Raw genomic sequence first — 25,208 nt, forward strand, 5'->3', positions numbered from 1 at the left:
TTTTTATTTCCTTAGTGTTTTGTTGAGACATTCACCGTTTATTACAGGGTTGAAGAGAGGGTCATTTAAGGAAACCAATAATTATAGTAATTACAGTAATATAAACACTATTTATCATGTGAGGACAATCTACCTGGGGAAATAGAACTGTAATTTTCTAGAAAAGGCTTTACATAACAAGAAATACTTAAGGAAAATCTATAAAGTCTGTGGCTTGTACGTTGAAATTAAGTTTTTACAATCACATTGCTAAATCGTGGTAAATTCCCTAATAGCTAGGACTAATTTCAGTAAGTAATTTTATATAATAAATATATATTTGTGTGTGAGAGTGTGTGTTTATCAAATGAAGTCATTATATGGTAACACCTAACACAGTGTTTGCCTCATAACAGGCACTAAAACTGCTACTTTTTTTTATACTGCAAATACAATTTTTTAAGTCTTTTCATCAGAAAGAATAATAAATTTTTAGTATATGTGCTGCCGAAGCAAGGGTTCACTTCTGTGGTTCATCTTGCAAGGGTACAAGTGAATCTTTCTATGAGTAGAATATGAATGTTTTGACATAATAACTAAGAAAGTTACATGAAGGCTATGTTAACCAGTTTGATGGAAATGTCATGGATTGTGTGTGAAAACACCACACTGTACCCCCAAAGTGCATCAATGTACACAGTTACCATTCAATAAAAAAAAAAAAAAGAATAATAAATTTACAGGGTTAAAATAAAAAATGGGAGCAAAAATTATTGCATAAAATGTCATTTACTTTATATTATATGTTCCTGATAATTGAAATAACCCATTTCTAGATTCTCCTGGATATCATAATATTGCCTAAATCTTCTCTGAGCTTGTCACAAATTTCATTCTTGGATTTATTTTCTTGAAGTTTCTTATAAAGAAAATAGGAGATATATCTCAAGTGTGTGTTCAACTATTATTTTAGTTCTTTATTTTTTAGATGTTGTTACTATTCCTCATAAAACCTAGTAACAGGGCATAATTGAAAACTATTGACAAGACATTGAATATCAGGCTGTTACTGGCCAAGACTGCACATATTCATGTATAGGCCAACCTATTAGATGATCAAGATAATACATGGCTGCCCTCTGTAATTATCATGCATACCTCAGTATAAAAACCAAATAATTGTGCCCCCAAAGTCAGAAATCAATTCATTAATCCTGGTGAAAACTGCTAGTGAAACCTTGAGAAACATCGTATACAATCTTATTATCAGTTTTTATCAATTATATTTATAGATTAAATCACATCAGTAGATTTTAAATATAGAGAAAATGAGTATATGTTTGATAAATTAGGGTGCCTAGAATTCTTCTTGGAAGAAATAGTAGTTCTGGAGAAGGACTTAGGAATCTTCTTACATATAATGCATAGTATAGGTGACCAGCCTATATATACATATCTTACTATGCATTATATGTAAGAAGTTGCTCCCTGTTGGTGCAACTCAATGCAAAATGAATAGCACTTACTCAGACCATTTGCATTGAACTGAGGGTCCTGGAAAGGCCAACACCAACAAGGCCTCCACATGGAAAGACAAGTGTGTGACCCCCTCCAATGTTCCTCACAGGCTTTTGTTAAAATCTCAGATCAGTGAAAATATAGCACAGTGGAAAGCTTCAAACAGAAAGTGAAGGTTAAAAAATAAGGAGTTTATCTTTAGCTGCATGATTGAACTCTTAACATGTTCTTTTTGTTGCACTTCTGTCTTGCTTTTTTTTAATCACTACTAAATATGGATTAGGGCTGGGACACTGTGCTGCGTTTAGTGAATTTTTTTGTTAGTATGCAGGGTCATCAGTGATGCTTGGCTTTTTCCCAAATCACTCTGTCCCTAATGCCTACCCCTTTCAACCCAGTGCTCTATCCTATACCTCCCTTTGAAATTTCATAGGCCATTTATTAAGTCTCCTCTAGTTCAACAATCTCAAAGTCCTTTTTTTATTTTTTTTTCATTTTCCCCCTAAATATTGCTTTTGAAAGTGGTACTTTTGCATTTTAAGCCAGGATGACACACTCACTAACGTGGATCAAATTGAGAATGCTTTTAACTACACTGGTTCATCACTCATAGCCTTTGATAAGAACCTTCCTTGTCTTAATCCATTTGTAGTTCTGTAACTGAACAGCATATACTGAGTAATTTGTCAACAGTAGCAATTTATTTCTGATGGCCTTGGAGGTTTGAATGTCTACGAACAAGTCTCTAGCAGGTTATGTGTCCTCAAATATCAGGCCAGGAAAAAAGTGAGAGCATTCTGCCTTTGAGCTCTTTGCAAAGGGTGCTAATTCCATTCGTGGTGACATAGACCTCATGCTTAAAGAACACACTCCTTAGGCTGGGCGTGGTGGCTCACACCTGTAATCCTAATCCTATCACTCTGGGAGGCCAAGGCTGGTGGATTGCCTGAATTCACATGTTCGAGACCAGCCTGAGCCAGAGCAAGACTTCATCTCAAAAAAAAAAAAAATAGCTAGATCTTGTGGCGGGCACCTATAGTCCCAGCTACTTGTGAAGCTGAGGCAGGAGTCCAGGAGTTTGAGGTTGCTGTGAGCTATGACACCATAGAACTCTACCAAGGGTGAAAAAGTGAGATTCTGTCTCAAGAAAAAAAAAAACACTCCTTAATATTATTCCATTGGGGATTATGTTTTAGCATGAATTTTGGAGAGGACTCCATTGTTCAAACCATGGCAACTACTGAATGCAGTTTGTTTGTTTATTTATTTCAGATTAATACAAGGAGACAAATGATTTGGTTATAGTGTTCTAATTTGTTATGTAAGGTCCCTATTGCAGGTATGTCCCATGTGTGCCCTTACATTGTGCCCATTTGGTGGATGCAACTTTCACCATTTTCAGTGAGAATTCCATTTTGCTTTCTGTAGAATTTTTCTCAGAGAATCAGTGAGTCTTTGGAAAACTTGGTTTGCCTTAGTTAAAAGTTTGGGTCCCCTGTGAACCTACATCTCACATAGGTGAAATAAAACTGAACATAAAATGTATCATTAATTTTCAGACAGTAAATTTTGCAGGAGATAAAACATTAAGGCAGCTCAGTACAAAAGATCCAGTGATCTGTGTCACTGTGCGTGTGTGTCTGCATGGGTGGGTTGATGATGGTGTCTGACATTGTGATCTGTAATACACAGTGTTCTGGGTTGTTCCTTTCACACAATATATTCTTACTCTTTCAAGTTTGTGATGATTTTTAAAAATATTTGACTGACATCAAGACTTGATTTAATTTTTTTCAATCCTAGCGACTGAAATACATATATATCAGAATTAGAAAACACTTTAGTCATAGAGTCCAAAATCCAACATTTTTTATTGATCAGGAAAAACAAAGCAAACCTTTCTATAATCAAGTGATTCTGTGAGTTACCTGAATATGCAATGGACTTATTTGCCTCTGTACCTTTGATTATTTGTTCTATTATTTTTTTCTTAATTTTTTGTTAAATCATAACAGTGTACATTAATGCACGTATGGGGTACAATGTGCTGATTTTATATACAATTCAGAATGCTTACATTAAACTGGTTAACATAGTCTTTACTTCACTTAATTATTGTGTTAAGACATTTATATTCTAGTCTTAATAGATTTGAAATGTACCCTTGCAATACGCACCATCATTGAGGTCCCACTCATTACCCTCCCTCCTTTCAATCCTCCCTTCTTCCCTCCCCCTCCTCTTCCCTCTTTCATCCTGGACTACAGTTGTGTTTTATCTTTCATATGAAAGTGTGGATGATTATATATTGGTTTCATAATAATACTGAGTGCACTGGATACTTTTTCTTCCATTCTTGAGATACTTTACTAAGAAGAATATGTTCCAGTTTCATCCATGTAAACACAAAAGAAGTAAAGTCTCCATCTTTTTTTAAGGCTGCATAATATTACATGGTATACATAACCACAATTTTTTAATCCATTCATGGGTCAGTGGGCACTTGGGCTGCTTCCATGACTTGGCAATTTGAATTGGGCTGCAATAAACACTGTGGTGCAAATTTCTTTGTTGTAAAGTGACTTTTAGTCTTCTGGATATATACCTAGTAGAGGAATTGCAGGATAGAGTGGCAGGTCTAGTTTTAGTTCCCTAAGTGTTCTCCAAATATCTTTCCAAAAGGAGTGTATTAGCTTGCATTCCCACCAGCATTGCAGAAGTGTTCCCTTTTCTCCACCTCCATGCCAATGTCTGTAGTTTTGGGATTTTGTTATGTCGACCACTCTGGAGTTAGATGATCTCTCAAATTGGTTTTGATTTGCATATCTCTGATGATTAAAAATGATGAGCATTTTTCATGTGTCCTTAGGCCATGCACCTGTCTTCTTCAGAGAAGTTTCTGTTCAAGTCTCTTGCCCACAATGAAATGGGATCATTTGTTCTTTTCTTATTAATTAGTTTGAGTTCTCTGTGGATTCTAGTTATCAAACCTTTGTCAGAAACATAACCTGAAAAAATCTTCTCCCATTCTCTCTTGCTTTACTTATGTGTTCTTGGCTGTGCAGAAACTTCTTAGTTTGATCAGATCCTAGTAATATATTTTTGGTGTTGTTTCAATTGCCTGAGGGGTCCTCCTTATTAAATATTCTCCCAGACCAATTTCTTCAAGTTTTCCCCTGCACTGTCTCCCAGTATCTTTATAGTTTCGTGTCTTCAATTTAAATCTTTCATCAAGTGAGAATCAATTTTTGTTAATGTTGAAAAGTGTGGGTCCAGTTTCAGTCTTGTACAAGTCAGCAGACAATTCACCCAGCACCATTTGTTAAATAGGGAATCTTTTCCCCACTTTGGGTTTTGATAGGCTTATCAAAGATCAAATGACAATAAATATCTGGGTTCATCTCTTGGTTCTCTATTTTGTTCCATACATCTACCTGTTTATTTTTGTGCCAGTACCATGCTGTTTTGATTACTATAGATTTATAGTATAGGCTGAAGTCTGGTAGCATGATTCCTCCTGATTTTTTTTAATTCTGAGTAATGTCTTGGCTATTTGAGTTTTTTTCTGATTCCATATAAAATGAAGTAGTATTTTTTCCAGATATTTAAAGTATGACAGTGGTGCTTTAATAGGAATTGCATTAAATTTGTATATTGCTTTGGGTAGCATGAACATTTTAACAATGTTGATTGTTCCCAGCCATGAGCATGGTATGTTTTTTCACTTGTTAACATCTTTAGCTATTTCTTTTCTCAGAGTTACATAGTTCTCTTTATAGAGATCTTTCACATACTTTATTAGGTAAATTCCCAAATATTTCATCTTCTTTAGCACTATTGTAAAAGGAATAGAGTCCTTGATTATTTTTTCAGCTTGACTATTGTTGGTATATATTAAAGCTACCAATTTTTGAGTATTGATTTTATATCCTGAGATACTGCCTTATTCCTTGATACCTTCTAAGAGTTTTGTAGTTGAATCCCTTGGATTTTCCAGGTATAGTATCATATCATCTGTGAAGAATGATATTTTTAATCTTCTCTGACCCCATTTGGATACCCTTGATTGCCTTCTCTTGCCTGATTGTGATGGTTAAGACTTCCATTACTATGTTTAAAAGCAGTGGAGACAATGGGCATTCTTGCCTGGTACCTGATCTGAATGGAAATGTTTTCAGTTTTACTCCATTCAATAGGATATTGGCTGTGGACTTGCTATAGATGGCCTCTATCAGTTTAAGAAATGACCTGTCTAAGCCTATTTTCTTAAGTGTTCTGATCATGAAAGGATGCTGGATATTATCAAAAGTTTTTTCTGCATCAGTTGAGAGAATCATATGGCCTTTGTTTTTTATTTTGCTTATGTGATGTATCATATTTATAGATTTATGTATGCTGAACCAACCTTTAGACCCTGGGATAAAACCAACTTGGGTCATGGAGTATAATTTGTTTGATATGTTGCTGGATTCTGTTTTCTAGGATCTTATTGAATATTTTTGCATCTGCATTCATTAATGATATTGGTCTATAATTTTCTTTTATTGTTGAGTCTTTTCCTGGTTTGGGGATCAGAGTGATATTTGCTTTGTAGACTATGTTGGGAAGTATTCCTTCTTTTTCTGTTTTGGAAAAAGATAATGTAATATAGGTACTAGTTCCTTTTTAATGGTTTAGTTGAATTCTGTTGTGAAGCCATCTGGTCCCAGACTCTTCTTTTTTGGGAGATTTTGCATAGTTGATGCTATTTCAGTACTTGACATAGGTCTACTCAACATTTCCAATTCTTCCTGGTTGAGCCTAGGAAGGTGGCATGCTCCAAAGTATTGGTCTATTTCCTTCAGATTTTCATATTTCTGAGAAGAGAGTTTTTTATAGTATCATTAAGTACTTTTTGAATTTCTGAAGTGTCTATTGTTATTTTGCCTTTGTCATTTCTGATTGATGATATCAGGGATTTTACTTTTCTATTTCTGGTAAGGTTAGCCAAAAGTTTATCAATTTTGTTAATCTTTTCAAAAAACCAACTTTTTGATTTGTTGATCTTTTGAATGATTCTTTTGTTTCCAGTTTCATTTAATTCTGCTCTAATTTTGGTTATTTCTTTTCTTCTGCTGGATTTGGGGTTGGGCTGTTCTTTTTCTAATAGCTTGAGATGCCCCCATTATGTTGTTGACTTCCTCTCTTTCTGTTCTCTTAAGGAAGGCTTGCAATGCTCTTAGGACTGCCTTTGCAGTATCCTATAGGTTCTGATGATTTGTGTCTTCATTGTTGTTTTGTTCCAAAAATTTGGTAATTTCCTTCTTAATGTCATCTATGACCCAGCTATCTTTCAGCATAAGGTTATTTGATTTCTAAGACTTTGTTTGTGTATGAAGATTCCTGTTGTTGAGTTCAATTTTTATTCCCTGATAGTCTGAGAAAATACAAGGAATCATTTCTATTCTTTTAAATTAGCTAAGGTTAGACTTGTGACCTAAGATGTGATCAATTTTAGAGGATGTTGCATGGGCTGATGAGAAGAATGTATATTCAGTTTTATTAGAATGAAATATTCTGTAGATGTCTGTTAAGTTTGACTCCAATATTTCTTTTTTAGTTTATTCTTGGAGGATCTATGCAACACTGTGAAAGAGGTGTTAAAATCTCTGACTATTATAGTGCAGGAAGACATCGAATTGTTCATATCTGTTAGAGTTTCCTTTATAAATTGAGGAGCATTCTGGTTGGGCGCATATATGTTAATAATTCTGTTCTATTATTTTGAATGCCCAGCTCTGTCTTTTGAAAAACATATGCACTCTGCAAGAGCAACTCTAATGACTTACTCTCCCTTCTATCATTACTGCTACATTCAAATGAATGTGTATTATCTCTGCTTCTGTGTCCCTGAAACATATTCTAGTACTGACAGAATGTTCTCCTATGTTTAGTGTTAAATGAATATTTTCAATCAAACCTCATGCCATGAATTCTAACTTTTTAAACTTCTTTTGAATCTGTGTACATTTTTTTTGTTTCAACAGCTGCAACTTTCATTTAAGCCCATTACCTGTTGCTTTTAATAAAGCAGCCTGTTTACTTGCTGCCCTGACTTTACTCATGACCTACACACACACACACACACACATTTTCTATGAGAGCAGAGCAATAGTCTGAAATACAGATTAAACTATGTCACTCTATAGCTTGCGCTGGCTCTTCATTCCCTTTAGCATAAAGTTTGCACTCCTCAATATGCTATGGTCAGGTCATTCAACCTGCTTTTCTCTGAACCTCATCTCTCCCCCTACCCCTTTCCCTTTTGCTTCCAGCTCTACTTTCTGGTAATGCTAAAGCTTTCCCTAGCTTCCAGATGTTTCTACAAGGTATTACTTCTCTCCAAAAGGTTCATCTGTCCCATTTTATTTGGTCAATTCCCAATTAATCTTCAAGAACTGGCTTAGGTGTCACATCCTCGGGAAGATCCTCTCAGCTCCCCAACCTGACCCCAGGCCTGAGTAAGAAAGTCTTCCTATTTTCTTCATGGGCTTTGCACACTTGGCACACCATGGCACTTCTTAGACTCTAGAAGTACTTTTATACTTCAGAGCTCTTTTATTACTTCGCTTATCATTTATCCTTAGAGCTGACACTATGTCTACCATGTAGTAACAGTTTTATAAACTTAGACATATTGAAATGAATGTACTAGGCTCATGCTTTTCTTGGCATATAAAGAAAAAGAGAGGCTTTGGGGCTGGAGTCAGCTGCAAACCTTGAGGGATATACATGAATTCATTTTTTCCATTCCCAGGATATAACACTGGACCATCATGCCTCACATCTGCCCTATGCACTTTAATGACCTGACGTTGAAGGGACAACAATTAACATGAATTTTGCCAGTATGTCGAATTCACTTGATCCAATGTGAACCTAAGTACAGAGATATATGTGAAAATAACATGGAAATCTTTCATTTTCATCAAGATAGAAACTACCTTGAAAAGAATGAATGTCATTTTTTTTCTCACGTCAGAGTATTTCCATCTATTTATGGGCAGGGATATTAAGTTTTGTATGAGTAGGATGGCAGTTTAAGTGATGTGATGTCTACTTTTTATTTCAACAAAATGGTATAGTGATGAAGATGATGTTAGGATACTCTTAGAGATTAGGCAGCCATATGGCTGATCGTTAATATGGCTGAGTAATTAAATGAATATATCTCAGAGATAATAAACAATATAATAGTAATTTTCTACATGGTTGTAAGTCTTTAGAGTCCTGATCCAGAATTATTTTTCTCAATCCTGTAACATTCGATATTTTCTTGAACATCTGGAATGAATTGTAAAACAAGCAAACAAGAAAAAATTATTTTAACATTTATAAATGTAAATAGAACTGAAAAGAGTGGTATTTGCAATTCATATATTCATCAATATTCATTTAATACATGTGCATTGTGGATTTATTCTGCATATTTACAGAATATACCTGGTGTTTGTCAGGCATTGTGGTGGCTTCTGTAGAAATCTGAAAACATAACTGTGAACAAGTCATATTCTCTGCCTTCTGATGCCTTACCCTACATCTGTGAAGTAGACAAAGATCAAAAGATTATAGTGAGAATTATTTAATTAAAATTGGAATACATGGCTGTATGGGATGAGGATATAAGCAGGGATATTTAATTTATTTGAGACAGTATCATAATATATGTGCTGAGTTGCTGAAAGTAATCTATTTCATTTGTAACATCAAGAGCTTGTATGATGAGCAGACTATAGCACAATTGAATTGAATATAGGTTGATCCTAAACTGAATTCCAAGTCATCACCTTTAGAGGAACTGAAGGGAAATGATGTGTGTTGGCAACATCCCCAACACAGTTGTAGAAACAAAATCTTTAGTTTAGAGAAGGAAGGATTTGAAAGGATAATGAGAGCTGTCTGCAAATATTTGAATAGCTGAGACGTGGAAAGAAGACTGCATTTATTTTGTGATTTTTCTGGAGGGCAGAACAAAGATCTATGATGGGAAGCATAGGAAGGCAGATTTCTGTTCTTCAACAGCTGAAACTGTGTGAATATGGAACAGGCTGCCCTGAGGGAGCCATTGGCAGTTTAAAAGCAGGGGAATATTCAAGCAGAACTGCAGAGTCTCTAAACTTAGAGCAGTCTCAGTAGAATTCCCCACTGTTGGGGGATGGGCGGCCTCTGTGCTCAGGATGTGCTGGCTGGCAGAACGGGTTTTGTCTGTGTCTAGCTATGAAATTCTTGGATCTCTGACAGAGGGTTTTTCTGGTTCTAGGATAAATCTATTGGCTGAAATTAATAATTTACTAAAATAGAAGAAAGAGAAATATCTCCTACCTTCTATAGAAAAAGAGGCATCCTGTAGCTAAGAATTAAAATCTTTCATTCTTTCATTCAGTCACTCACCTATTCTGAAAAATATACAGAGTATGACATTTCATGGTTTGGAAGACATATAGATGAACTACTTGTGGTTTTGGACAGCAAGTAGCTTATAGTCTAAGAGAGAGGCCCAACATAAATGAATTGCTATAGTCCAGGTAAGGAGGTATTTATTATAATAAAAATCTTAAGACCTATAAGGTAAGCTGGAGAGTTGAGAAGAATTTTGCAAGTGTGGGGGAATGATTTTCACTGTTTTCAATAATTACCATTAATTAAATATTCCTTTGGAAGGTATGTACCAATCATAAGGCAAGTATTAGGTAGTTTAGAAGTAGACCTATGAAAATGAAGTTTGTTTCAGATTATTAAATACATTGATCATGCTAGTAAAATTTTGCAGTATTGTTTTTTGGTGATTCAAGCCAAAACACTCAGGAATATGTTCATGGACCTTAGCCAGTATCATTTCCAAGTGACATGCCAATAGTTCTGTCTGCATGCACTTACATAATACTTCCATATTCATCTCACTTTCCTCTTATCATGTCTTTGCTCAATTCGAGAAATCAACCCTGTTTTTGTCTCACTCCATTCATTATTTATAAATTTATGTATTGTGCATTAAAGGTACAATTAGTTGTATAGCTGCTGTTATGCCAATTCTCCTTGTAATCTTTCAAGATAAGGCCAATGAAGTAGGTCCCTCCTAGTGTGTGTGGTTGATTCTAAAAACTGAAGGAGCTGGAGTCTACAGTAGACAACAAATCAGTCATTACATATGCTAATGCTAATATGATCTCCACCAATATTTACAAGTTACATACTGATCATCCCTTATAGAAAGTAAATAATAATTTTAAAATTCTAATGTTTACAGAGTAATAAGAGAGCTTTTGTGAAAATTTCACAGAGTTTTGAAAAATACAAGCCTGGCATTGGGTATGGGCTTGACTATTTATTTGAATTCAACCAATTTAATGAGGCCATCTAAACTGGTGTTCTCAACCACCTGTTGCATGAGGGTAATAATACATTTTATGTAATCAGATGTTTTGTATGTAAATGGTGTCAAACAGTGTGTATCATGAAAATAACTCTTAATGAATGTAATCATCACCATAATAATATGGATCAGATAAAAATAGAAAAGTTAAAGTATATGAGAAAGAAATAATAAATCATCGAAATAATAAAAAATGAGACCTGATTAATATCTTTGTGCATATACATTTTAAAAGATAATATAATCAAAGAACCTCTTATAACCATCATATAGAGAAACAATATTGCAAATATCAACTCTGGTGGTTGGTGTAGGATTTTTAGTGTGTGAAGGTGTATCTTGAGGAACATGGCTGGCTCTTGGTACATTCATGTCTTCATGATGCTTCAAGTTGTCTCCATAAATAAATGTACAGCACTGGCTAAGCACTGTAGAGGAAATGAGCAAGTGCTGTGGTTCCTGACCTCAAAGGGCTTATTTTAGTGGTAGATATATAGCTTGTTCTTTCAAATTGTAATGCAAATAAAAATTACCTTTATTGGCTAAGCAGATTAGGGGCTACTAAATTTCAAAATAAGGACAGGGTTGTGGACGGCTCAGTTCTGTAATTCCAACACTTTTTTGAGGCTGAGGCTAAGCTGGGAAGATTAATTGAGGCTATGAGTTCAAGAAAACCCTAAACAACAGAGTGGGGATCTGTCTCTACTAAACAATTTAGAATAATAAATAAATAATCTAGGTATAGTGGTACATGCCTACAGGCCTAGCTACTGAGAAGGCTGAGGCGGGAGTAACCTTTGTTCTCAGGAGTTAGAGGGTGCAGTGAGCTATGACATATTGTTGCACCTCTGCACTCAAGCCTGGGTAACAGACTGAGTCCCTATTCCATTAAAAAAAGGAAAATAAATAAAAATTAAAATGGTGACTTTACTTTTAAGGACAGAAAACAGAAAGATTGTGTATGTATGAATTATGGAAGAGGTAGTGACTCAGAACTGTATGTTTCATACTCCCTTTTACTCAGAATTAAATATGCACTTGCTTCCATTTTGCTATCCATTAATATTTAAAGTCATAAATGGAGCAAGGAAAATCTCCATGTATTTCTGGAAATAAATGTTCTCTGAGATCACTGTTGTACCAGAAGCCAGAGGTCCTTTTTAAAGAGATTCTAAGAGTCAGAATATTTTACATGTGTCCCTCCAAATAAGAATGGCCAGAGCTTTCCACCTCATCCTATTATACAGTTTTATCACAGCCATGAACTATATTTACCAACAATGTTATGTCCTAGCTTGACACTCCGTTGCCCATAGTGATCATAAAATAGGAGGAGGAAATGATGGGAACAATGCCTGGTACAATCACACATATTTGCAAATTGTCAGCTTATCATCTCTGAATGTTTTTCTTGTAGGTGCTTCACTGGAGAAATTACTTCTATTTTATTTTAACTAGAGATAATAATTGGGTTATTTTTATGGTATATTTTAATGCTTAGGTACAAATATTTGAAGGTCAATATGCAAAGCATTTTTGGACCAACTATTATATGAACATGCTTAAATGCATTTTCTTAAAATTGTATAATTTTCCAATTTCAGTATATTTATTTTGTCTATTTTTGTAAATAAATCTTATTATTATAAGCCATATGAAAATGTTAGCCTAGAGAGAGAATTTTAGGTATTTTGAAATTAATATAATATGAAACTAATTCCTGATTTAGGAATGTCGTACTCGCAATGCACTAATTTAAGGAACTATAGATATGTGTGCATATCCTTTAACTACATTAACGTATGAGTTTTCTTACTATTTTTGTTAAAATCAGAACAAAGGATTTGGTTTAGTGGAGAGAATTTACACACAATGGCTTCTGCAACAAATCAGTAAGAATATGATAAGTTATAACATCCTAGCACTTACTGGCAGCTTCACAGGGGCAGACCCATGCAAACATGGACAACTGATTGCTGACAGAGGTGGAACAACAATTTAATAAAGGACAATCTTTCAAACAGAGGAGGCTAGGACAACAAGGAAGCCATATGCCAAAAACTATTGTATGACTTCTCACATTGTATATAAAGAAATTAACTCAAAATAGCTATTAGACCTAAATATAAAAGGTAAAACTATAAAAGTCTAATGTGATATATTTGTAACTTTGTGGTAGGCAGTGATTTCTAGATACAGCACACAACTATGATTGGTAAAATAGAGATAATCAGAAACTCTAAATTCCTAAAAGAAAACATAGAGGAAAGGCGAATTGACATTGACCTTGACAGTGATTTCTTTGGATATTATACCAAAAGCTTCAGCAACAAAAGCAGAAATAAACAACTGGGGCTACATTTTGGACCTCAGTATGAGTGTGTATATAAGCATTATTTGTATTTACAAAACACTGGACACAAATCAAATATATTCCAGTGGGTGAATTGATAATGAAATAGTGTGACATCCACATAAAAGAATTAACTGCTTAGTGATGGAAAGGAACACATTTTTGATAGTCATGAAAATACGGTTAATTCTGAAATGTATTTTGCCAAGTAACAGAAACTAATCTAAAAAGTTATGTAGCATGTCATTCTATTATGTGGCATTCTGGAAAAGATAAAAAATATTGGTAAGAATTATGTATCATTGATTTTGATGAGTAAGGATGAAGGGAGAGGCTGATACAAATGGGTAGGATGATGAAATTCTTCAGGGTGGTATAATTTTATTAATACCTGGCCTATGAGGTGATTATAGGAATCTAATATATGTGTCAAAACTCATTGAACTGTACACCAAAACAATGAATTTTACTCTGTGTAAATTAAAAAATCGAGCAGTAAAGGAAGATTAAAAAGTCAGTACATGGGAGGATGTCCCTTGCAATACATAACAGCTTTTATAATGAGAATAGAAAGTGCCCAGCAAATAGCATCTTGGACTTATTGAACTCAAAACTTTGGGAAAAAAAACTTTGATGTGTAATGTACATCATGATATTTAAGATACTATTTTTTAAATATGAAGATGCAAGTGATATTAAAAGTCAAGTTTTGACTTTCTATAAAATTATCACTGAAAAAAATATAGCTGGCAATAATAGTAAATCAACAATTAGTAATACATACATAGTAATGAAACAGTTAATAACAACATAATATTCTACGTTTACTGTGTATCATATTTCTTTAAAAATGGATTGGCTTCTTAAAACACTGTATTGCCAACATTTTTTTTTTCAACCTAAACTGTTTGACAAAAGTTATCTGGAATTAACATTATGTTCTTTTTTCTTCTAATATTAGTAAAATAATTTTTCCCCATTCTTAAGCTTTCCAATTTAATTTTTCAATTATAAAATATCAAGCTATGTTCAAAAACAGATGTATAAATTTTTATCCTTTGGCACAGCCTGGGAGAAACCCACAAGTAAGAACAACGGCAGCAGGTGGCATGAAGTGGGAAGTTCTGTGTTACAAATGTTCATGTGAGGCTAAAAATATACAACAGGTTGTGCCTTGAGGCAGTCCTGCTTAGACTAGCCATGGTGTATTTGGGTTAAGATTCTACACATCAACAAAATTGCCTCCAGTTAAGTCATTGATTTTACTAATGATGTGTATGGGTCGAAGAGATGGACCAGATTTTTAGTTTTTCAAAATGCCATCATCGACCTGTGAAATACTGTGGGTGTCTTCAGAACTTCACCACCTCTGTCACAGGTTGCAATCCAGGTTTTCTTGCTGGATCCATGCAACTTGACCAAAATCCAAATGCCATTTTTGAGCTTCTCAGACTGACACATTCTGTACTACTCCTCATATTTCTCTTGGCAGTAGTGTAAACATTATAACTTTGAAGCTTGCCAGAAACACTGTAAGATTTAAATCCTAATCTAAACCCAAGATTCATTCTTATTGGAAATCGTTCCATGAGGTAGGCAAGGATGATCAAGAGTTCTATCTTAACCCTATACACACACATATACATGCACACACACGGACACACACACACACACACACACACGCATGTTGACTGTGATGTGAGAAGCACCAATATGGTTTTCACAATAACTGTGAGACAAAGGTTTCATTTTCATGACTTGGTTTAAGCAGTGGGAAGCATGGCTATGCCATTACTTTGATTTGGCTGTTGAGGTCCATCAAAGGCCATGGCAGTGCTTGAAAAAAAAATAACAAATATTTTTGTTTTTGTTACACTTGCCAGCCAGCCATGTGCTATATCCAGGTGAATGTGAATGTGATGGTGAATGAAATTGCCTTAAGTTTTACCTAACTTAATTCAGGGGACAACTTGGGATGGAGGCCAGATCCTAAAAGTATCTTGCCCATTCTGTTGGAAAGTTTAAACAGTTGTTTGGGTCACAACATAGGAGATGTGAAGAGGCTTAGACTTCAGGAACACATGTTGAGATGAACTTTCAATTTCCGGAATACCTCTGATAATCACTATTTAGTGATTTCATCAAGATCATCACAAGTCTTTCTCCCAATAAATTCACTGTTTCCATCTGCATAATGAAAGCCTATGGTACATGAGCTAGAGAATAACGTTCAAGGTTTCAAAGACATCTGGATGTCATTTTAAAAGAATATTTGCACTTGCTCAAGGTTATTTGTGAAGCTAGTGGTAATAGGAGACTATCTCCTATTGGCATATCCTGTGACTTTAAAATACATAATAATTGACTGGCAATTGGAAAAACAATGTTTATTATTTATTCTTTTTTAAGACTTGTTAGAGGTTATGGTTAGCAGTTCAGGATAAACATTTTTTCCCATTTGGTGTTTTCAGTAAGAATCATTGTCAGTTTGCAACATGGTGTTTGGTACAATGGTTGCTACTGCCACTGGGTTTGAATTTTCTATGAGAGTATATAGAGAATCCACTAATTTCTAATTGTTCAATCTTGGGCACTGATGGCATGAATTCTTATTCAAATTGTTGCTGTCTTTTAAGCATAGGGCTCTCTTTCCTTCAAGCACTTTTTCAGGGGCTCTTTCACATAGTTAGTAGGCTTGTTCACCCAGATGCATCACCCCCCCTTTTTTTTGGAGGAGGGGGACAGAGTCTCACTATGTCATCCTTGGTAGAATACTGTGGCATCACAGTTCACAGCAACCTCAAACTTTTGGGCTTAAGTGATTCTCTTGCCTAAGCCTCCTGAGCAGCTGGGACTATAGGTGCCCACCACAATGCCCGGCTGTTTTTTGGTTGTAGTTATCATTGGTGTTTAGCAGGGCCAGGTCTGGCTCAAATCTGCCACCTTTGGTGTAGGTGGCCAGCACCTTACTCACTGAGCTACAAGTGCCGAACCCCAGATGCATCTTTTAACATTATCTTCTAAACTACAGAAGCTTTGACATAATAAACAAGTGCTATTTAAAACCATTAAATTTGTAGTTAATTATTATATTGCAAAGAACAAATCCAACTATGCTGTGGCAACTTGTCCTTTTCTTAGCATCTCAAAACTAAGCTGGATGGGACTCTGTCCAAAGATACAGAATAGGAGATAAAAAAGGAGTTTAGCTAAAATATAATAACAAATAATCAAGGTGAAGGTGAATATATTTTTAAAACTTCACTCAGAAATATCTGTATTTGTTGCCACAAAGTACTACTAAACCTTACTAGACTGATACGAATGGCCTCATAAAAATCTGTTCTTATGAAACTCATTAGTAAAACTATAATTAGGAGCATCATTCTTTTTCTTGGTGGTATTTTCTATACTGATTTAGATATCCTGCCCTTTTTCTGCAATCATATGTATTTTTCATTTAAAATATTAAGAGGGTACAAGTTTTTTTTTTACATGAGTTTCTTATGTAATGCTTAAGTCAGGGCTTTTGGTGTGCCTATCACCAGAATAGTGTTCATTGTACCCAACAGGTAATTTTTTATCTCACATCCATCCTCCCACCATCCCCTTTCTTGGTTTCTCAAATCCTTTTATATTGCCTTGTCCACATGTGTACCCATCTGTTAGCTCCCACTTATTAGTGAGAACATATGGTATTTGATTTTTCATTCCTGAGATACTTCATTTAGGAAAATGGTCTCCAGTTCCATAACATTGTTGCAAATGATTCTTTCATTTCTTTTTATGGCTGAGTAGTACTCCATGATGTGTATACACACACATACACACATGTAAATACACATTTTTTTTTAATCTACTCATGAATTGAAAGGCACTTTGGTTGATCCCACAACTTTAGATTCGTGAATAGTGCTGCAATAAACATTGGACTTTGACAGAATGACTCAGTGATAGAATGACTTCGTTTTCTTTGGGTAGATACCCAGCAGTGGGATTGCTGGATCAAAAGGTAGCTTTACATTTATTCCTTTGGGAAATATCCGTACTGTTTTTCATAAAAGTTTTACTAATTTAGAGTCCCACCAACAGTATATAAATGTTCCTTTCTCTCTGCAGACATGCTAGCATCTATTGTTCCTTGACTTTTTAGTAATGACAATTATGATAGGGGTAATGTAGTATCTCATTGTAGTTTTAATTTGCATATCCCTAATGATTAGTGATGTTGAGCATTTTTTCATGTTTCTTGGCCATTTGTCTATCTTCTTTTAAAAAGGTTCTGTTCTTGTCTTTTGTGTACTTTTTGATGGGATTGTTTGTTTTTTTCTTGCTGATTTGAGTTCTTTTTAGATTCTGGTTTTCATTGTTAGATGAAATAGTTTGTGAATATTTTCTCCCATTCTGTGGGTTGCCTGTTGAATATTTGCTTTGTTGTAAAGAAGCTTTTTAATTTAATTAAATATAATTTATTTATTTTTGATGTTGCTATATTTGCTTTTGGGATCTTAGTCATAAATTCTTTGCCTAGGCTGATGTATAAAAGAATTTTAGGTACATTTTCTTCTAGAATTGTTATGATTTCACACCTTACATTTAAGTCTTAATCTAGAATTATTTTTTTAATATAGGGTGAGATATAGGGATGGATCCTCTTCCTTTCTTTTGCATGTGCCTATTCAATTTTTCAAGCACTACTTATTAAATAGGGCTTCCTGGACGGTGCCTATGATTCAAAGAAGTAGGACATGACCCCATATATCAAAGGTTCAAGTTCAAACCTGGCCCCAGTGAAAAACTGCAAAATAAATAAATATATAAATAGGGCTTCCTTTCCTTAGTGTATGTTGTTGTCTGTCTGTCTGTATGTATCTTGTCAAAGATCAGTTAGTGTTAGGTAGATAGTTTTATTTCTGGGTTTTATATTCTTTTTCATTTATCTATGTGTCTCCTTGTACACCAATACCATGCTGTTTGGATACAATAGCCTTGCAGTATAGTTTGAAGCCCGGTAATGTGATGCCTCCAGATTTGTTTTTTTTTTTTTTTTTTGTTTTTTTTTTTTTATTGAATGGTAACTATGTACATTAATGCACTTCTGGGGTACAGTGTGGGGTTTTCACATCTATATCTGTGAAATATGGTGTTGGTACTTTGATGGGGATTGCATTTACACCATAAATCACTTTGAGTACTGTGGACATTTTAACCATATTGATTCTACAAATCCATGAGCATGGTATGTTTTTCCATTTGTTTGTATCCTCTGTGATTTCTTTCCTCGAATTTCACAGTTCTTGTTGAAGTCTTTCACATCCTTGGTTAAGTACATTCCTAGGCATTTTATTTTCTTTGTAGGTACTATGAATGGTATTGAGTCCTTGGTTTGACTCTCATTTGTCTATTATTAGTATATAGAAAGGCTACTGTTTTATGTGCCTTGATTTTGTAACCTGAGACTTAGTTAAATTTCTTTATCAATTCCAGGAGTCTTTTGGTGGAATCTTTAGGTTTTTCTAGATATGATATCATATCATCAGCAAATAGAGATAGTCTGACCTCTTGTTTCCTTATTTGGATGCTCCTTATTTTCTTCTCTTGCCTAATAGAGGAGCATTATTCTTTTGAATTTAGAAGTAACTTATTTTCAATAAATCTTTAAGTTCCTTGAGCATCAGAGTCTTGAGTTTGTAAATCACAGGATATTTTCTCATTTAGAGTTAAATTTATGGGTTTGGGATGTTTTGTTAACATTCATTAAGATATTAAAAATCATTCTGCTAAAATAAGCTTCAATATCTCTTAAATCTGTATTATCATGGTTCACAAGAGATACAAAACCTAAGTAGGTTAAGATTTAAATATGAGAGAGGATAAAACAAACAGGCAGAAGAAAGACTAAAAATGGGACCCTCATCCCATCTACCTTTCATGTCAATCCACACACAAGAAGATAAAGACCTCAAATGAGAGGCATTGGTACTGAATAATAAATACTAGGCATTTTTTTTTTACAGTAAATGTACTTACTTAGATTATGTGATGGTTAATTTTAGGTGTCAGCTTGACTAGATGAAGGCAATTGGGGTCATCGACTCACATGATTATGGAAGCTGACCAGTCCTATGACAGATAACTGTCAAACTGGACACCCTGCAATGGCAGTAGCTTCTCTCAGTCTAAGTCTTGAAAGCCTTATAACTAAGGCAGCTAATTCTGTAAAACTTTCAAACTAAGGCTGAATGTCCCCAAATCCAGGGAACCATTGGTGTAAGTCCTGGAGTTCAACAGCCAAAGAGCCTGGTGTTCTGATATTCAAGGATGGGAGAAGAGTGTCCAGCTACTAGAGAGAGTGCATCTTTCTTCTGCCTTTTGTCCTATCCAGGCCTCCAGCCAATTTGGTGGTGATGCCCACAGAGAGTAGATCTTCCCTACTCTATCCACTGACTCACAAGCCAATCTCCTCTAGAAATACCTGTAAAGACACATTCAGAATAATACTCTACCATCTCTCTATATATTTCCTAAACTAGTCAAGTTGACACCTAAAGTTAGCCATCCATAATGTAAATAAGTACATTTAATGTGAAAATTGTGCCTAGTATTTATTACTCAGTACCTCTCATCTGAGGTCTTCATCTTCTTGTATATGCATTGACATAAAAAGGTAGATGAGATTGGGGCCCCATTTTTAGTCTTCATAAACAGAATTGCCAGCAAAGAATTTTATATGTTGCATAACTAAGTTTCATAAATGATGGAGAAATACTTTTTCCAAGTAATCAAACAAATACTTTTTCCAAACAAGCAAACATTTTAAGGGGAAATGCAAATTAAAGCCAGAGTGTCAGAATGGCCATTATTAAAAAGTCAAAAGCCAACCATGTTAAGTCCCAGTACTTGTGGTGTGGATTCAGAGAGAAGGAAACACTTATGCACCATTGGTAGGTCTGCAAAAAAGTACAATTTCTATGGGAAAAAGTATGGGTATTCTGCAAAGAAATAAAAGTAGACCTACCATTCAATCCAGTAATCCCACTACTGGGCATTCCAAAGGAAAAGAATTCATTTTATCAAAAAGACACCTGCACTTCTATATGTATTAGAGCAAAATTCACAATTACAAAGATTTGGAACCTAGATGCTCATAAAGTTTGGAACCTAAGTACTCATAAGTTCATGAGTGGGTTAAGAAAATCTGATCTAATACACACACACACACACACACACACACACACCATAGAATACTATTCATCTATAAAAAGGAATGAACTAATGTTTTTTTGGAACAACTTGGTGAGAACCGAAGACCATCATCCTAAGGCAAGTATCTCAGGAATGGAAAACCAAACACCAGATGTATTCTTCAATAATTGGGAGGTAAATGATGGACAAACACATGCACAAAGTGATACAGAGGCCACTGGAATCCAAGAAATGGGGAGGATAGGATGGAGAGATGCGTATAAACTTACCGTGTACAATGAACTTTATTCTGGTGATGGACACACTAAAAGTATTATACAGGGTATCCATGTAACCAAAATGTTTGTGTCCCATTAATATTTGAAATTAAAACAATAGGTAAAAATAATGACATAAAAAAGAGAAAATAAAAATCACAATATCTGCTTTGTAAGACTGATGGAAAAATAAATATTTATCATATGTAACTTATAAATAAAACACTACATTTCTATATACACTAAGTATTGTTAAATCAATAAGCAAAAGACTCACAACACAGCTATAAATTAACTTAGTCAGTTCTGTGTTATATGCCAGGAAATACATGAAAACATGCTCATGTGCTATAAATGAAAATTAAAACAAAGAGAGCCTTTTTATTTGTTTGTTAGCTTGTTATTTTGTCTACTGTTAAACCAGCTCTTCCTCTCCAGAGTTGGCCAAAGCAAAAGGAAACAGATTCTATCTTGTGCTATTCATGGAAGTGTGAAAAGATAAAGCTTTTAGGGAGAGCAGTCTGGCAAATCTATCCAAATGATAAATATTCATGTCCTCTAACCCAGTAGTTGTACATCTAAGTATTTCCTCCTAGAGAAGTGCTCAATGTATGCAAAAAAGGAATATGTGGGAATGCTCATAGCAGTATTCTTTTTAAAGTAAATTATTAAAAAATACCTGAATATCCATTGACAGGGAATAGTCAAATAAATAATTATTTGCCTATACCAATGGTTCTCAATCTTCCTAATGCTGCGAACCTTTCATACAGTCCAAAGGGGTCATGAGCCACAGGTTGAGACCCGTTGGGGTATACTGTGGCTTACTTTGTAATATTATGAACAGTCTAGGGTAGTGCTCCTTCTCTCCCAGCACAGTGGACACCTGGCAGAATGAAGGGAGTGAGCTGCCTTGAGCTCTGCACTGCCACGGCCACCAGGAAGGCTGCAGTAATAGAGTGGAATGATGTAGAGAACACAAATGTGGTCACCTGTCAGAGTCTGCATCCCACTATCAAGTGGGACAGTCTGGGGATAGGGTTGTGAACAAGATTACCTGAAGTATTAAATTTGAAATATCCTAAAAATCTCTCCCTTTTAAACTTTGAAGTATTATGACTTTGATTCTGTTCTGTCATAGTAAGACTTTACTCTCAGTCTAATCTTCTGACATTCTTTAAAGTGAAGCAGTCTATGATTTTAGCTGAAGACATGAATGAAATGGAGTAATGTAACATCTGGTTCTTTTTGCATAGCCCAAAGGGGCCCTGTGCTACTCCACCAGGGGGGAAACTTCCAGAAAGGCTGGTTTGCTGCTGTGACTTAGCTGTGAAAACCTTCGGGTCCTTCTCTGCTTTATCCTGGGGTCACTTTTAGATTCGTTTACCTCGGGAAAATGCCTAAAACAATCACGTTAAGTCCCAGAACCTGTCTATTGCTTCAAGCAGCCTTACATAATTGCAACCAATGAGTTCACAATTAGCATGAAATTGGAAGCACAGAACCTCTGGAACAGCACATCCACCTGTACTGCCACAGTCATTGAACCTGGCACGTGTCTTCCTCCACCTGTGCTTCGGTAGCAGCAATAAGAAGAATGACGACTGTTTGATGCAGTTTAAATCCAGCCTGTTAGGATCTGGGAGAAGAAAGGTTTAGGTTGCAGTCCCTTCTGGATCCACATATTAAAGAAACTACATTTCACTATGCCAACTCACGACCCAAGTTTCCTGCCAAAGTAGAACCTCTTGTTTATGCTGGTCTAGAAAAATGTGAGACATTTGAAAATGATCAGGAAATAGCAGTCAGCATGCATAAAAAGCTTATGTATGAAGAAATATGGAAGATGAGAATAAAACCATTTCGATTACTGAAAATTCTACTGCCAAAACCAATGACTAATCAGAGGAAACCTATTGCACAACAGCTCAACCAGAGTTAAACATTAAACATAGAATAGGCAGGAAAATAAATTTGAAAGGCTACATGGGAAATACTAATTGTCAACATTGACCCTGATAGCACTGCAATGTTTAAACAGATACGTAGAAAACACATAAATTGTTCAAGAAACTGCACCTACAATAGGCACCACATGCATGCCATTTCACAGGGAAATCTATCAAACCCTAAGGACTTACAGTCTCAATGCTGCTGGAGTTGTAAGTCAGTGATACCCAGCAGAATTGTCTGTGTGGAAATATGTTCTTTCTGTGCTGCGGTATGGCTGCACCAGCCACATATGGCCATAGAGCAAGCACTTGAAATGTGACTACTGTGACTAAGGAACTGGATTTTTAAAATAAGTAAGAGAGCAGTGATTGAGCAGCTCGATTTTTCACAAATGACAGGAAAGAACACGAAAGTGGTAAATGAAAATGACAGCACCAAAGAAAAGTAGAATAGTTCAATTACAGAAATTCAAAAACATTTTTTAGAAGGAGAGGTACAGAAGAATGAGCTGACACAGGCAGTTAGGATCAAGGAGGATGGATCGTCAGGCCAGTTTGACATGAGGTTCTGGAAGGCAAAAGAGCCTCCACTGGAAATGGCTGAAACAGAAGCAGTGTCATTGGTGAGGGATGAGGGGCAGTTCCAGGACTGGGTGAGATTATGGAGGAGAATGGATTATCCACAGAGAAAGCTTAGAGGAGACTAAGTGGGTTTTCTGATCTTTTATACAACTTCGGAGGAGCATACGATGATATGAGTCTACCTGAGAGAGGTCAGAAATGGCAGTGTCCAGAGATGGGCTGGATTAGAGTTCCAGGGATGAGGATTGACCTGGAACTGACATCAGAGATGGGATGGAGAGAGGTAGGGGCGCCATTCTTTACTGGAGTGCAGCTTGTGTGGGGGCTTCTGCTTTTGGAGTTCCAGTTCAGTTGAGGGGCAGTGTTAGTCCTAGTGGATGAACCTTTCTGCATGAGGGGAATCACTTTTACACCAAGCAGAGGAATGTTGACCCTACTTGCTGGTCAGTTTCTGTGACATACTGTGCTATATCTTGACAGCCTCTAGAACACTGTTGGTATATTATGTGTTTAAGGAATGGAAGGGTAGGGAAGTAAAAGCTAATACTTAAGTTTTTAGGTTTGATTTCATGTTTATGCTTGAAAACCTAAATGGTTAGGTTTATCTAAAGACAATTCAGATCATTGTCAGACTTCATCAATGAGCTTAAACTTCAGTTTTTCTCACAGAATCTTTAAAAAGAATGGAGAAAGCTCAAACTGGAAATTGAGATGTTTATGTCTCATAACCTTTTGACAAAAATTCCAAATACTTTCCCTGAAAATATATCAACAGAAATAACTCAACTAGTTCTAACATGTAGGTGTTTTTTTCAGGAGTACTTTCCCGAAATACACCTTATAAGATTTAGAATCTTTTGTTAACCCCTGCTGATCGTTTCTGATTACTAACACTCACCATTTTGGATTTTCAGGTATGAATATAAGCAAGAGTGAAATAACAAAAGAAACTCCCCTGAAGCCTTCTCGGAGATCCCTGCCTTGTCTCGCCCAGACCTGCTCTTACCCCAAGAGCCTGAGCCAGTCCACCTCACTCTTCCAGTCAATGGAGAGTGACTCTCAGGCTCCCACTTCTATGACCCTAATCTCAGCTGACAAAACAGAGCAAGGTGGGCAGCAATTTCTATTTTCTTGCTCAACTTATATGTATGAAGAGTAAGAATTTTCAAAACACCCCTTTCTTACTAGTCTCCCGGCTAGTACTAATAGAGCTCTCCAGGAAGGAGGCTGGCAAAGAAAGGGGACCAGTACCCTGTGCCAGTCAGAGGAAAGGCTGTTTTTCAGTCATGTATTTCATTCCTTCCTTGTGGTAGAGGTGACCAGTCCCATGGAGTCTGGCTCTAATTCTGGCTGTTTGCAGTGGAAGACAGACCCAGCTACTTGACTACATGCATCACTGGTGCATTTGCCACTATTTGCATCCCCTTTGTTGATGAGTATCATTCCTGGTGAGAACTTCTAACTAGTTTTTTTTTTTTTTTTGACACAGAATCTCACTATGTTGCCCTCAGTAGAGTGCTGTAGCATCATAGCTCACAGCAACCTCAAACTCTTGGGCTCAAGTGATCCTCTTGGTTCGGCCTCCCAAGTAGCTGGGAGTAGGCTGTAGCCACAATGCCTGGCTATTTTTAGAGACAGGGTTTTGCTCTTGCTCAGGCTGGTCTCAAATTCTTGAGTTCAGGCAATCTACCTGCTTTGTCTTCCCAGAGCACTGGGATTATAGGCATGAGCCACTGTGCTTGGCCCATTTTCTATTTGCATTTAATCTACTTAAATGCAAGTAGAAAATGTCAACAATAATAAGCTCAATTTATAAAAACAGCAACAAAAATTAAAAAAAAACAAAGATTTTAACTATTGACAATAAAGTAGTAAAGATTTGGTTGCATAAAGATGTGGTTGAACCAAGTGTTGGCAACTAAATGTTTCCATGTGGCAGATGAAATTTA

At 35.7% G+C, this 25,208-nt stretch overlaps 1 protein-coding gene across 1 annotated transcript in view; it reads left to right on the plus strand.

The window, feature by feature from the left end:
* The window catches only part of ANO3 (anoctamin 3), a 413,466-nt gene that overhangs the window by 200,078 nt on the left and 188,180 nt on the right, over window positions 1-25,208 (plus strand). Inside the window, 1 exon segment of the mRNA XM_003781189.2 lies at window positions 24,172-24,368. Within this exon segment, the coding sequence (XP_003781237.2) occupies window positions 24,172-24,368 (197 nt within the window).

Source organism: Otolemur garnettii, unplaced genomic scaffold (genome assembly GCF_000181295.1).
Source record: "Otolemur garnettii isolate 467f Iridium unplaced genomic scaffold, OtoGar3 scaffold00001, whole genome shotgun sequence".
Classification (NCBI taxonomy): domain Eukaryota; kingdom Metazoa; phylum Chordata; class Mammalia; order Primates; family Galagidae; genus Otolemur; species Otolemur garnettii.